The sequence below is a fragment of the Dryobates pubescens genome, chromosome 4 (assembly GCF_014839835.1).
Source record: "Dryobates pubescens isolate bDryPub1 chromosome 4, bDryPub1.pri, whole genome shotgun sequence".
NCBI classification, from domain to species: Eukaryota; Metazoa; Chordata; class Aves; order Piciformes; family Picidae; genus Dryobates; species Dryobates pubescens.
The window spans coordinates 43,580,176-43,594,905 of record NC_071615.1 but is presented as its reverse complement, the minus strand read 5'-3'; the positions used below and the strand labels follow the sequence as shown (position 1 = coordinate 43,594,905).

Here is a 14,730-nt window from a genome sequence, read left to right as displayed (position 1 = left end):
AGGGCAGGATGTGTCAGTCTGCTGGGCCCTGGAGTACAGGGGTATGCTCCAGGAAAGTACAGGGTGCAGGTGCACAGATAAGCTTCAGCAGCAAAGGGGAAAACGTTTTCTTAAGAAGTCAGAAGAGACTGGGGAATGTTTTTTGGCTAGTCAGTGAGATTTGGATCAGACAACATGGTAGGTGAAAATTTTCTCACCTAACCATCTCAGTCAGGGTGATTGGCACAGGAGGTATTTGATTTCAGTTCTTTCTTTTTTAAGTCTCCTTTTCCTAGCAGGTCTTGTGTTTTCTCCCCCTAAAAACTTGGAGTTTGTGTTCTAATAAAGACTAGATTAAGATCTCAGGAACTTTAAATATCCTCAAGGAAGAGCTTCCCGTACCTTTGTCTTTGGCTTGTGGAAAGGTTTTATCTGAGCAGGCTGTAACAAGTGTTCTGTCCTTGAATCTTGAAGGCAACAGGGAGTAAAAGCTGGGAATTAAAGGAAGGAATCTCATTTTCAAAACAAAGCAGTGTCTACAGAAAAGCCTGTGTATCCTAGCATGAAGGTCATCCTTCCATTGTCCCACAATATACTAACTGAATCTATACTTGCTTCCATACCTGTTTCTGATATATTTCCTTTAGAAGTGAGGCATCTCCATTAGTAAATGTTGATCAGTACTTTCAGATAATTCAACAGACATAAGCTGATATGTTTTTGCCATAATTTTGGCCTACTAATGGTGCATCTTACAGTGCAACTGGGACTGTGTTGTGTCTCTGGCATGAGAGCTGAGTAATCCAAAATCCTGTTTGCAGGGAATTTCAAGTAATCTGTGACTCTGGGGAGTCTTGGGGTTTTTCTGAGGTCCAGCTGCATGCCTGTCCCACAGTGAGCTGCCTGGGGAACAGTTGTCTCCTGCTTATGGACTGTTTCCAGATCCCTGCTGTCCCACCTCATCTCTCTGAGGTGCATTGTGGTGTGTGACCTATAGGGCTTCTAAGATCTGCCATCCAGAGTTGCGGGTTCCACTCTGTACCTAATGACTTAATGTGTGAGTGTGGGACAATGGGAAAGTATTTGTTGAAATGGATGTGGGAAAGTTACCCCAAATATGGTATGTGTGACCAGTTTGTGTTGCAGCTATAATTTTCTGTGTATTTCCATTCTGACCTGATTTTTGTTTGCTAGTGAATCATAACAGGAATATTTCTACTTTATGTAATAATTTAAGACGGAGGAAAGATTTAGTGTCATTGACATAATTTAATCTGATGGCATGGACCATAAACATGGAAAAGAGGCAGTGAGGTGGGATTGTTACCTTTCATGAAACTACTCAAAAGACTGAAAGCTACTGAATCTTCTATTTTATTTTCTTTTTTCTTTCTTTTCTCTTTTCTTTTCTTTTCTTTTCTTTTCTTTTCTTTTCTTTTCTTTTCTTTTCTTTTCTTTTCTTTTCTTTTCTTTTCTTTTCTTTTCTTTTCTTTTCTTTTCTTTTCTTTTCTTTTCTTTTCTTTTCTTCTTTTCTTTTTTTCTTTTCTTTTTTTTTTCTTTTCTCTTTTCTTTTCTTTTCTCTTTTCTTTTCTTTTCTCTTTTCTTTTCTTTTCTTTTCTTTTCTTTTCTTTTCTTTTCTTTTCTTTTCTCTTTTCTTTTCTTTTCTTTTCTTTTCTTTTCTTTTCTTTTCTTTTCTTTTCTTTTCTTTTCTTTTCTTTTCTTTCTTTTCTCTTTTCTTTTCTTTTCTCTTTTCTTTTCTTTTCTTTTCTTTTCTTTTCTTTTCTTTTCTTTTCTTTTCTTTTCTTTTCTTTTCTTTTCTTTTCTTTTCTTTTCTTTTCTTTTCTTTTCTTTTCTTTTCTTTTCTTTTCTTTTCTTTTCTTTTCTTTTTTCTTTTCTTTTTTCTTTTCTTTTCTTTTCTTTTCTTTTCTTTTCCTCTTCTCTTCTCTTCTCTTCTCTTCTCTTCTCTTCTCTTCTCTTCTCTTCTCTTCTCTTCTCTTCTCTTCTCTTCTCTTCTCTTCTCTTCTCTTCTCTTCTCTTCTCTTCTCTTCTCTTCTCTTCTCTTCTCTTCTCTTCTCTTCTCTTCTCTTCTCTTCTCTTCTCTTCTCTTCTCCTTTTGTCAACGTGCAGTAAATGATCAACACAGAAAATGCAAAAAATGTCTGGGTAGAACATTTTAAAAGGAGTTGCAAGAGAAGCATCTGGGAGCCAGACTTTTCTTGTGGAAATGTGCCAACAACTGTGGTGTGTTTCCTTTCACTAGAGTGAGCTATGCTGAAATGCCTTGTCTTCTGTCCCCTTTTTTTTTGTTTTTGGAGTAAGTTCATTTCTGGAATCAAGACTATAAATTTGAATACTTTAACCCTGCAGATTATTAAGGGACATTATGTGGTTTAAACAAGACACTTTCTTTCTGAATTCTATGTATGTAAATACTATGTCAAGTCACATTTGTCACAATTAGGAATATGTAGCTTTCAGAAATGGCTTTTAAGTTTAATTCTTGCTGCAGATCAACAAGCATGGGAAACTTTACTTGACATTTACAGACATTCTTCTATCATGTAAATTTAAGCCTGAGAATTATAGCCCCTGCACATGCTTGTCAAGTAACACTGTAATACAGAGTTGTATAGTATAGACTAGCTAATTGAGTATTTGATTGCCAAATATATTTACATAGAGGACTATTTATATTTTCTATGTAGATTTTAATAGCCACCACATTTATTTTAGCAAAACATTTTAATAATAAGGTTTATAGAATGTCATGTCGAACACTTGACCTATTTACATAACGAAGAGCTATTATGGGTTGAGAGCCCTAACAAATTTATTTTAGTTGCAGTGAATTCACATAAATCTTTATTATGTTTACATATAAGAAACTACTTATGTGCATGCCACACGTGTTTAGGCAAGGAATCTCTGGTGCAAATGTCTGTGAACCTACAGTACAACCGTGGAGTCAACTTCAAAATCATTGTTTGGTTTGTCCCTTTGAGCTACTAATTTGCTTTCTGTCCAATAATTACAACTCCTTTTTTTGAGGGGGAAGGTGTGGTTGGTTGGAACTACTCCCCCCCCAGCTAATTTGGAGAAGGATACCCCCAAAATAAAATTGCCAGACCAGCTCAGTTGATGGAAGCAAATGAAGCTGTATTTACAAGCAAACTAATCCAGAAATAGGAAATGCAATGAATATATATGAAATATACAATATTTACATGTATTTACAATTTATAAACAGCACAAGAACCCCCCTGGACAAAACCAGGGGGCTTCCAATAGCTTTTCCCTCTCCACCCCCTTCCCCTCAACTGCAATGGAAAAAAAGAGAAAGAGAAAAGCTGAGAGTAGCTTGGTAGTACTTAGCTACAAGAAGAACACAGCCAAGGTCAGCAACAGCCAAGCAAAAGCTACCAGCTAGTATCAGCTAGAGTGATTTATTTACATTCTACCACTTTCTACTCAAGATCTGTGGAAAGTTTCCTAGGCATCAGCCTACAGCTGTCACAGAAGGTGAGGAAACATTCCTTGTTACTCAAATAGTTAGATGAGCATGTAGAAACACTAAACCCAAGAAGGTTTTCTTTACATCTTTGAGGCCTGTTAAGAGCAGTATCTTAAAATCATAGAGTCATAGAATTGTTTAGGGTTGGAAGGGACCTCAAGGATCATCTGGTTCCAACCATCCTGCCATTGGCAGATACTTTATTTCTTCTTTGAATATTCAAGTATGGATTTAGGCAAGATGCCTTTTGCCTTCATTTTGTATACTAAATTGGAGATTTTAGGAACATTTAGAAGTGGAGCCAAAACTGTGCTTTTGCTGGAAGTTAACATCAAATGTTACCCACAGTGATGCTTCTGTTCCAGTGTGAAAGTCGTTCTTTAATCTCTTAATGAAGAAAACCAACCAAACAAAACCCGAACATTATAAAGAGGTCCTAATCAAACTCAAGGACTTTGTGAGGATCTGGATTCTGAAGTCACTCATGAAATATTCACCTTATTTGATATAGTTTTTTTATCTTCTGACTTTCATATGTTCTTACTCAGCTCATAGGAATAAATAATTCCAAGAGATTTGATTTCTGAAAACAAATCTCTGAAATAGTGACTTTAATTGTAAGTACAAAGTGAGTATGAAAACAGGAAGAGAATGTCTTTAAGTGTGCTTCTGTAATTTCTTTTATTCTTCATTGTAATTATTGTGTGCATATCCACAAATGAGCTTGCTTATGGTGACCTTTCTCTTGAGAAGAGCTATTATTATCAGGTCTTTCTTTATGAAGAAATAAAAAGGTCAGTGCAAACCCCCTCCTTATTTCAATGCAGTGCACATTGCACTTTGGCATATTTATATTGAATTGTGTTAATAATAATTGGATCATTTTGTCAAAGAAAATCTTGTATTCCAAAATCAGACATTGCAAACGGTACTTTTGCTTTCCCTGCCTTTTCTACCTCCTTCTCTCCAGGGCTTGCTATTTGTGTTGGTATTTTTTTTTAGCTCCTTTAGCCTTAAATTGATAGCGTTAATTCTTTTGCATCTATGTTTGTCCAAGGGGAAAAAAAAAAGAAGAGAGAATGTGGAGAATGTAAAGTTGTTGTGTTGGGGTTGTGGGTAGGTTTGTTTGTTTTTTGAGGGTTTTTGGGGTTGGTTTGTTTTGGTTTTTTTCAAAGATTACAAATTATTCAGTGTTTGGAAGGCTAGCACTGGGAGCTGCACAATGCAGTTAATTCAGCCCTCATTGAAAACATGACTGAAGATTGCTTATTTGCATGGAGAGCTCCAAGCAGGCACTCTGAGCAGGAAGCTGAGCTAATGAAATCTAAATCTATTCCTAACTATTGCCTGTACCTCTGTGGATTGTTCAGGTGTCATTCAAGTGACTGAGCTTGTTTTTCTTTGCACTGGGATACTTTTGTTTGTAAAGTCTGAAAGGCGTGGAACCAGCATCTTTCATACTAACTTCTGTGTTTGGTAAGTGAACAAATTTTGTGGGCTGTGAAGAGGACATAGTCTTTATATGAATTGGTTGTGATTACAGAAAGGAGCAAGGTAGTGTGGAAAGGAAAGAAAAAGAAAGAGTAGAGGTGCTAACATATATATATTCAGGTCTCAACAAGTAAGTAAAACAAAGCCAGCTCCTGCATTTCCTGTGGAGTTGGTTAAATTATGGATGGTAGAGTGAAGACCCACTTTGCAAGAGCTGTGGACAGCCTTGGCAACAACGCTAAATCTTCTGTCTTGTATGAGAGTAACTTTTTCCTCCAAGGACAGACATGTATTCTTTGAACATTTAGTCTTCATACTTTCTGCCCTAAATCATTACAAAAAGTATTTTCTGCTAGAAAAATATTTCACTGCTTGGTTTTTTTTTTCCCTTTCCCCCTCCTGCCCCCCCTAGTAAAGTAGTGAGAAGGCCAATAGTATCTTCCTGCTTTTAAAAGTCATGGTTTTTTAAATCCATTGCCCTAATATTGTTCATTTGGATAGGTTCGTGTGTGACAGTATAGGAGAAAGGCAGTGGATTTTTCACAGATGTATTTAGGAGGAGATTTTCTAATCAAATACTTCTCCAAATATATACATTTATCTCTACTGCTTCACTCTTACTTCTTTTCATAGCCACAGTTATATGATCTGAACAACATTTCTTCTTCACAGGACTAGAGAATTGCAGCCTGAATGTGTTTTTTGTGTTTCTCCCTAGTGGGACTACGCTTTTTTTGTTTTGTTTTTGTTTACTTCACTCTTTAATTTAGCAAATGCTGTAACTCCAAAATGCTTATTTTAGTAAGAGAATGTTACATCTACTTTGTGGTTGTGATTAAGCCAAACCATAACATATGCTTAGAATCACTGAGTGGTGTCACAGGAAGGTTGTTCTGAGAGGGTCTTTTTTTTTGTCTTCTTTTGTCCCTTTTTACCAGAAAATGGCTAAGTGACCTGCCAGGATTCCAATATCACTTCTACTTCTCACCTCCTTTACCCTCATCAATGATCCTGAGTTAATTTATAACAAAATCTGCTATTCTGTTCTGTGAGGGTGATGAGGTAGCTTTTCCAAGGTCTTCTCAATAAGAGGCAGTGCTTCACTTCTAGCTAATTCAGACTGCTCACCCAATTGGGAGTATTGGTGGTGCACAGTACCACCTTTCCAAGATACAGGGAGGACAACTGAGGGGGGAAAAAAAAAGTGCAGGAGTTCTCAAAGTATTCAGGAAACCTCACATCTGGAGGCTTGGCAAGGTCTGGACAAAACTGAATCATTTGAGCTAATCCTGTTCTATAAAGTCATTAGCTTCAGCTGTCTCATATGTGACCTATTAAAATTCAGTACCAAAAGAAGCCAAATGCTGTTTCCTAGAAACTTGATCTAACTTCCAGAGTTAGAGCAGGGTGTTAGACTAAGCAATTTCCACTGGCCCCTTCTATCTCAAAGTATTTATTGATTCTAGCTTTTTCACTTTGTACAGCCAATGCTATTTATTTGAGGCCATTGGGAGGTCAGTACATTGTCAATAGTAATAGCAGACTTCTGTTACTCTCTACTGGTTGGTCAGAGTGGTGTTTAAACTCAAATTCCTCACTTGAGAATTTAAATAATGGTTGATTTCAAAGAGCTGATTGAAACTTGCACAAAAAGTGATAGTTGGAGGTCCCATCCAGTGTAGCTGGTGGTATTTTTGGAATGAAACCTTTTTGCCTCTGTCTTGCAGCCAGACTTGGATCACACATGTTGGAAGGAATTAGGGGATAGGATTTGGCATGGGTTGTCCCTAACTAAAACATCTCAGTGTGCATAGTATTTTTCATTAAAATTTGTTCAGATGTGACTTCTGCTTCTGTGTATTTTGATGGCACCCCATCTGCAATCCCAGTGTTTAAGCTTGCATTTTGGTGACTAGTTTCTGCCTCTGTCTCCTCTGATTGAGTTGTAGATTATGTTAATTTTATTTTTAATTCAAGATTGTCATGTAGGAATATAACTTCTCTGTTCAAGCTGTTGGGTGGTTAATTAGTTGAGTCATAGAAGCAGGAATAAGCCAAGAATTGTCCCCTCTCTCTGTCATGGTAAGAAATACTTCTATTTATATTCTCTTTCCTAAATGGCAACCAGCTTGTTTCCCATTCCTGTCACTGTTCTGGAGGCATTTTCACCCCCAAACCATGCACCCCAGTATAGTCAGATGGAGCTTTAATAAATTGATAGCCTGTTTCTCTGCATCCCTCCTCCCCCACCCCCTGCTAGAGAATAGAACATTCAGCAGCATTTCCAAACTGTTTTCATTTGTTTACAGAGTGCTGCTGGGAATACAGGGTGAAATTTCAAGCAGTTGTGTGTAAATGTTCCAGTAATCTGTCATTTCCAGCGGGAACTGGGGGAAAGGGACAAATCTGTGGGAATTACTGGAGGATTATCAAAGCTAGAGTTTTGCTACTTGGATTTGAAGATCTCTTCCCACAGAATGGGTGGATCTAGAGTCTAAAAGAAGACAGCAGCAAGGAAAATCCCTGCCATTATAAGTACACCAGGGCAAATAAGCCTTGGATCAAGGAACACAGGGAGGATTTCTGGGATTTCAAGGTGCTTAGGCTAAAACCCCATAAGAGTTTGGGTGAAGTGCATAGGCACGTACAGGTGTGTAGGTAGTGAGAATATTGCAGAGAGCCCCCTCCACCAAGCTGTGGAGCACTGTCCTTGGGTAAAGCAGCTTGCTGGCCATGCATAAACCAGGTTGTTAATTCTTATTCCTTTGATCTTAGATGATCTGCAGCCCTCACTGGCAGAAGCTGTCAGTTTGGCCAAATGATAGAAACGATTTTGTTCTTAAATTTTGTGTATTTCTTGTTCCTTCTTTGGAATTCTTAAATGTTGCTCTGAACAAATGATCTTGTTTGTGGAAAAGCCAGTTGTCCCTGTATATATATATGTGTATATATTTAAAATTATGTAACTGGATTGATTTATGTTCCTTCTCAGAGTAATAACCCATCTTTTATGGGGTTAGGTCAACTCATAAAATTACAGATCTGGGAGAAGGAGATTTTGACTCTTTCCCACAGTAAGCATTTATTGGTGTGTGTGAGTTGATGTTTACTTTTGTGCAGTCATTATTTCATAGAAAGAAAAACTCTTGTTGTTACCATGCCAGTGTTATCTTTCACTTGTGAAAAGCAGTACAGACCCACAGTGTTCAGTTTCAACAGAGTTCTTCCTGTACACACCTTCTTGATTTCATGCATCTGTCATCCCTGCTGAGTAAAATAATAAAGACACTGTGATTTTTTTTGTTTTTTAAGGATTCATTAATAATAATTTCTTTTCTTTGGGAGGGGGAAGGGGGTTTTGGGGGGAGGAGTTGGGGGAAGGCAGGCATGCCTGCCTTACAAGCCCTGTTTGTAAATTGACACCACCATTTCAGATGTATATTAGATAATGTATACTGCCTAGGGAAGTGGTAGAAGCTCCATCCCTGGAGGTTTTTAAGACCAGGCTGGATGTGGCTCTGAGCAATCTGATCTAGTGTGAGATGTCCCTGCCCTTGGCAGGGGGGTTGGAACTAGATGCTCCGTGAGGTCCCTTCTAACCCTAACAATTCTATGATTCTACTGTGCATTACAAGTGTGTGATTGCTTGTATCATTATGAAATAGGTGAAAAAGAAGTTCATTGCAGTAGTTTTTATCTGAACTGATCAAAACATCTTCCAAAGATTTTTTTTTGTTTTGAACAATGTGTGATTTGAATAACAACTTCACATGTTGTAGAGTTCCATGCTGCAGCTGAGAGGCATGCAAATATGAGCTGCTTATTTGCAAGAAGCTTCCAGATTTGCAATATGATCACTATGGAAACCACACAAAGAAAACCTTATAACCATCTGTGTGGTTTGGTAGTTTCTGCTGTGTAGCTGAGCTGGTTTTGTTTACTGTTTATTAAAGTGCTGAATAGATTATGTTAATCCACAAACTGAGATTATCCAAGGTATGAACCAGTATTGTGCAATGACAGTGTGTCAGAGACTAGAAGACAGTAAAATGCCCATTCATAATGGTATTTAATTAGTCTAATGTACAATGATGGTCAAGTATAGAATACAATAGAATAGAATAAACCAGGTTGGAAGAGACCTTCAAGATCATCGTGTCCAACCTATCATCCTACACCACCTAATCAACTAAACTGTGCAACCAAGCACCCTATCAAGTCTCCTCCTGAACACCTCCAATGATGGTGACTCCACCACCTCCTCAGGCAGCCCATTCCAATGGGCAATCACCCTCTCTGTGTAAAACTTCCTCCTAACCTCCAGCCTAAACCTCCCCTGGTGCAGCCTGAGACTGTGTCCTCTTGTTCTGGTGCTGGTTGCCTGGGAGAAGAGACCTGGGAGAAGTGATGCATTAGTAGAGGAAACTGCAAAGTTTATACATATTTATCATGGAGAATTCCATTGAAAGAATGCACTGTGGAAGCCAAGCTCTTATCCAGTTTATACTCATGTAGTCCAATTTATTCCCCCCTCCCCCCGCCCTTTTCCTTTAAGAAAAAGAGATTGGCAGAAAAAAACAGAATGGATTCATTTAAAAACCAGCAGTGTAAATTTGCCATCAGAGTCTCTGAGTACCAGAAAAGAATATGGGACATAACCTGTATCTCAACGGTTCTCTGGATCCAGAGCTCTGGAAGAGTTCACTGGTTTAATTAATCTCATTTTAACAGAGTGAGAAGGTGGGGAATACTTTCTCACTGCAGTGGTAGTGAAGGTGTGAAGAGGAGATACAGAGGAAACATTGCACTGTGTTATTTTAAATGTCTGCGTGACTCCTCTTACACAGTATCTTGACACAGAAGGACTTCTACTGTGTTTTTTAAATTGTAATTGGTCATCTTTTGACTCCATTTCACCTTGCAAAGCAAATGAGTATGTTGCATCTGACTACAGCTCTAATTCCTGGCGTAATTGATGTTGCTGTGTTTAAAGAACATCTCCTACACACAGTTAATGTTTCAGGAAAATAGCAAGAAACACTAGTAAGAACCATAGGTTCTTTTTCACCACCCTACGCCACACTTGTTAAATCTTCCTCCACTGTGAGCATGACTGCCTTAGCAAATAGTGTGTACCATTTGCAACAGATTCATTGAGCTGCTTTCTTCATGCTGAGGATCATGCTGTGCATATTTTAGAAGAGGTTTCCTATGGAATCACTTTAATCTGAATGCCCATTAACAGCTGAACCATGTTCAATGTGCTTCTGGAGTGCCTCTTCCAGTCTAGCTTCACCTGGAAGTTTGTCCTTTCTGTGACAACTCTGTAGTATAAAACCAAATGGGTGAGAGGGGATGGTTGAGATCCAAACTAGTATGCTAATAAGGATTTTGTTTGAATTTGGGACATTTTCAGTATTCAAAGATCTTTCCTCATCTTCACATAAGCATCTGGTGATGTCTTCTTTCTAGGAAATAAAATTTTCAGGAAGGGGAATGCATATGTTTTAAATTTTCTCATGAGACCACAATGCAGTCTACATGTATTCAGCTGTACCTTATAGAAAAAAATATCTCTTCAAACCTGCTCTGCTGTTTTACTTCAGTTGGAGTAACCTATACTAAAGGCAGTCCTCAGTTTACGCTAGTCTTATGACCATGACAGGGATAAGAGTTAAAACCCACCCTACATTCAACACACCAATTGATGTAGGTCCAAGCATTCAGTGACATGTAGTATGAACATTTATTTAATCAATATATAATACCCTTGTGTTGGATGAAGCTGGGTTGTTCTGGGGAAAAGGGAGAATTCCTAGAAACTGTCAGTGCTAATGGGATGCTACCTGTGAGCAATGCAATAGTGGTAGTAGGCAAGTCACAGAATAATAGTGCCTCCTAGTGCTGCAGGCAGCACACAAGAATGTGTTTTTGCCATTTTATGCTCCAATTGGGAGTTCTTAAAATAAACAAACGAGTCTACTTGGAAACATGCAACAAGTGTTATGCCAAGTGGGGGAATACATTTGAATGCAGGAAATAGTTCAGAGTGTTTTGTGTTGTACCGCAGCTTCAGATTTTCCTCATTCTATTGTTTGTCTGTTTTCTTTTCTTGGCTTAAATAACAGTTTGTATTCATCTCAATCAGATTTTTAGCTAGTCAAGGGTTAGAGAGCAAAAACTCTTGCTGGCTTAGTAGGGCAGGATTTCAAAGCTGTTTGCAGAGTGACTCTCATGATGTAATTGTGATATTTGTAGGGCTGTGTGTATAGGTTAGCAGCAATTACGCATACTCATTTCAACAGGTCTACTCTTGTGCTTCAAAACATCTGCTTTAATGTTTGCAGGAACAGTCTTGTGGATAGATTACATTTTTATGAGGCTAAAAATCCTTTAAACTGTTGATACAGAATTTACTCTTTGTCAGAGTAGGTAGGCAATTACATAAAAGCTGCACAATAAGGAACATTTTAAGAGCTCTGAGTTCTTATCTGTTGCCTGTCAATAGTAAAATATCAAAATTACTTGCTGAAATGTGTTGCTTAAGAAGTGGTGTGAATATCTGTAATATGTGATGAGTAGCAAAGCCAAATAGCTTAAAAGTATTAGAAGTCCAATTCTTGCTTGAGAATGGAGAATATTCTATTTCCTCATTCTGTACAGAGGCTTTGTCAGTTTTTGATACACTGTAAAGGCCAAGATAAATATCTTTCTACTTCCTTAAGAACCTAAAGAAAGAATACAGCTAAAAATCCTGATGGTTTGTTCCCTTTTTTTGCCTCATCAACAGAATTGTTGACTGTGAAATGTCAGGAGCCAGATCTTATGTCTCTGTACTGATTGGACTGTGGGTTTACTTAAGTGAGAGTGTGGGCATGAGAGAGTCGTTTTTCTGCCAGACAAGGAGCATCGAGCACATCTTTCGAAATTGCCTGTGGGGATTTCAGAGTGTTCGAAGTCTGCTAGCCAGAAAACGTGCTTTAGAGCTGATTGCTGCCAGAGTTTCTCTTTTCTTGTCTCCTAAACTCACACTAAGTTATTTGATACAGTCTGGCTTGCTTAAAACCATGGTCAGGAGAATTAGGCAGGAGCACCGAAACCACAGCATCTGTAGTGGCTGTGTCCCTATCGTGCAGATGTCTACCTAGTGTGTCTGTATGACAGTGTTGAAGGTCAGATGTCCTCTGCCTTCTTTGCATACTTTTCTTAAGGACTTCTGAGTTCTTCAATGGGTCTGGGATACTTTTGCAATCCTTGTTTTCCTTTCTTTATCCTGGCAAGAAATGTACATAGCAGGATAAGACAGAGCAGGAGCCTCATTCTAATTGTCTCAGAACGACTGAAAATCAGCTGAACTGCAGCTCTGTATTATTGCATTCAGAGCACAGTGAAAAGGGAAACAGATGTTCACAACTGAGATTTTGAAAGAACGCCCTTGGAGTGTTTGGATGAGTGGGGGAAACCACAGAAACAACAACATTCCAACTTCTGTACAAATGCAAAATAGTAAACAGGACTTAGGATTTGGAAATTCAGAGTGTGGCTTTCAGACTGGTGTGGGCTGTAACTCCTATCAGCCGAGGTGTCCCTTCAGAGTTTCATTTGCAATTAAATATTTTGCAAAATGAATGTGTTCCATCAAAGGCTGAAGTGCCAAGCAAAGTGAGCCAGGAGAAAAGGTGCAGTGTTTCAGGTAATTAAAGTCTTCCCCCCCATCCCCTTTTTTTTTTTGGTATGCCCTTTACTTTTTTTTAACCTTTATTTTTGTGTCTCTTCCCTTTGCCGGTTTAAAATAATGTTTTTATAGCTCTGTAAAGCTGTGTCTTTCACCTGGGTATTTGATGGCAGCAGAACTGCTTAGCACCACTTAGGATGCATGAAAACCACTTGAGAAGGATTTATAAAGTAAGCCAATTTATACAAGGTATTCCTTCCTGAATTACTTTGTAATGACTCAATTAGCTTTCATTTCTGCACAAAGGAGATTTAGTTGCATAAATTAGCTTATCATCATTGAGGAAGTGTCACTGCTAAAGGACAGTTTATAGATACAACATGCAGTTGCTGTCAAACCTATAAGAATGTAATATAGACATCTGTGTATACTTTGTGCTTGAGCAGAACAGACTTCTGCCATTCAGAGACTAACAGGGGACAACAAGTTGCCCAAGGGACTGGCAATGTAGACGTCTCTGAAAAGGTCAACTTGACACAGGCTCTGACAATCGACCCAAAGCTCTGTCTTCTTTGATAAAAATCAGATAAACTTAAGACCACTAATTGATCTGCAGCCTGTTTAAATGTTGGCCATGCATATCTTCATTGCATATGATTACCACAGAAAGCAAATGAATTGGGTAAGAAATGCCAGAGTCCAGTGACAGCAGCATAAAAATTGGAAAAGGACACAAATGCCCAGAAAGGCTATGAAGGATATTCTCTCGGCTTTAGCTTGGCAAACTGCCTTTGTGCTAATTATCTCTGGGACTGAAAAAATAACTGCAAACACCATGTAAAGTCACATGGCTGGGCAACTTTTCTTGACGTGAAGGTATTTCCAGCTATGCATAAAAACAAGATATATATGTGCTTCAAGGGCACAGACCTTTAGATAAACTATTAGTTATTTGACACAGCAAGTTGAGAAGACTTGCTCTTATCAGACCCTACACCTTTTGGAGTTCTGCTGCATTGTAACTGTGACCTGCATTGACATGCAATCTGGCTCTCCTTCCCCCATCGTACGCAGTACACATAATTCTTTCAGGGCTGTCAAGGAAAGGGTGGGCAAGAAGAGTTCCTTTAGGAAGTAGCTCTGCAGTGCTCTTCCTGTTGCAACATGTGGAGAGGAAACAGAGGTCTGATTTCCTGACCCATACAGGAAAGCAGGAACAGGTTGCTGTGAGGAGTTTTAGGTTGCTTTTCTTGGAAAGGAAACAAGAGCCAAGTCATCAGATGCTGTTAGCATTGTGCTCTGCTAAAAACATGTGTAAAACAACATGACTCATTGCAGTCTCAGTCTTAATATTTAGTACTCATTTAGACATTACCATAATTATAAGAGTGTGTTGTCATAACGGAGCGTGAGGTCAATCCAATTATAAAGTTGCCAACAGCAGTTTTTTTCCCCCCTTCTCTCTAATATATCTTCTCAGAGCTCTAATTGTTGTTACACTTTAGGAATCAAAACCTTAGCACCTCCATTTCTGGAGAGTTGCAACTGCTATGAGAACAGCCGTATCAGTTTCACTGGTGTTTTGTGTGGTGACCTTGAAAATACCATAGCAGTTATCCCCAGATGTCATGTTCATTTCAGGCAGCAGTCTTCTGATCTGCTCTTACTTAATTAACTATTTAACACTGAAAATTTGTTTGCCTTTCAGGACTGAGTTGACACAAATGTTTCTGATAGGTATCACATCATAAATATCTAACGGAGCTCATTAATATTTCATGATTTTCCACACAAACAGCACATGCACTCTGAAAATTAATTTATTGCCTAGCTTTGCTAAACCTGAATTTCACAGAAAAATACTCTGCAAATTGTGAGTTCAGGCTGATAAGTGCAAGAAACCTTTCTTTCCCCCCCCCCCCCCCTACTCTCTTCTTGCCCTAACTTATCTCTACTTCAATTAATTTGCAGACTTGACTTCTTTTTATGCCTTCAGTCTTGCTGCTGGATAGCTTTACATTAATTGCTAGTGACCTAATTATTTAAAAATACCAAAGCATTGAAGAGCTGCAGT

General features: G+C 38.4%; 1 protein-coding gene across 3 annotated transcripts in view; it reads left to right on the top strand.

The window, feature by feature from the left end:
* Positions 1-14,730, top strand: part of SKAP2 (src kinase associated phosphoprotein 2) — a 100,642-nt gene that overhangs the window by 69,172 nt on the left and 16,740 nt on the right. Inside the window, exon 5 of one of the 3 annotated variants that reach the window (XM_054161199.1) lies at positions 7,291-7,651. The exons of the other annotated variants lie outside the window; for them this stretch is intronic. Within the exon in view, the coding sequence (XP_054017174.1) occupies positions 7,291-7,472 (182 nt within the window). The 3' untranslated portion in view covers positions 7,473-7,651. Of the gene's footprint in view, positions 1-7,290; positions 7,652-14,730 lie in introns of those variants that run through there. 3 annotated transcript variants of the gene reach the window in all.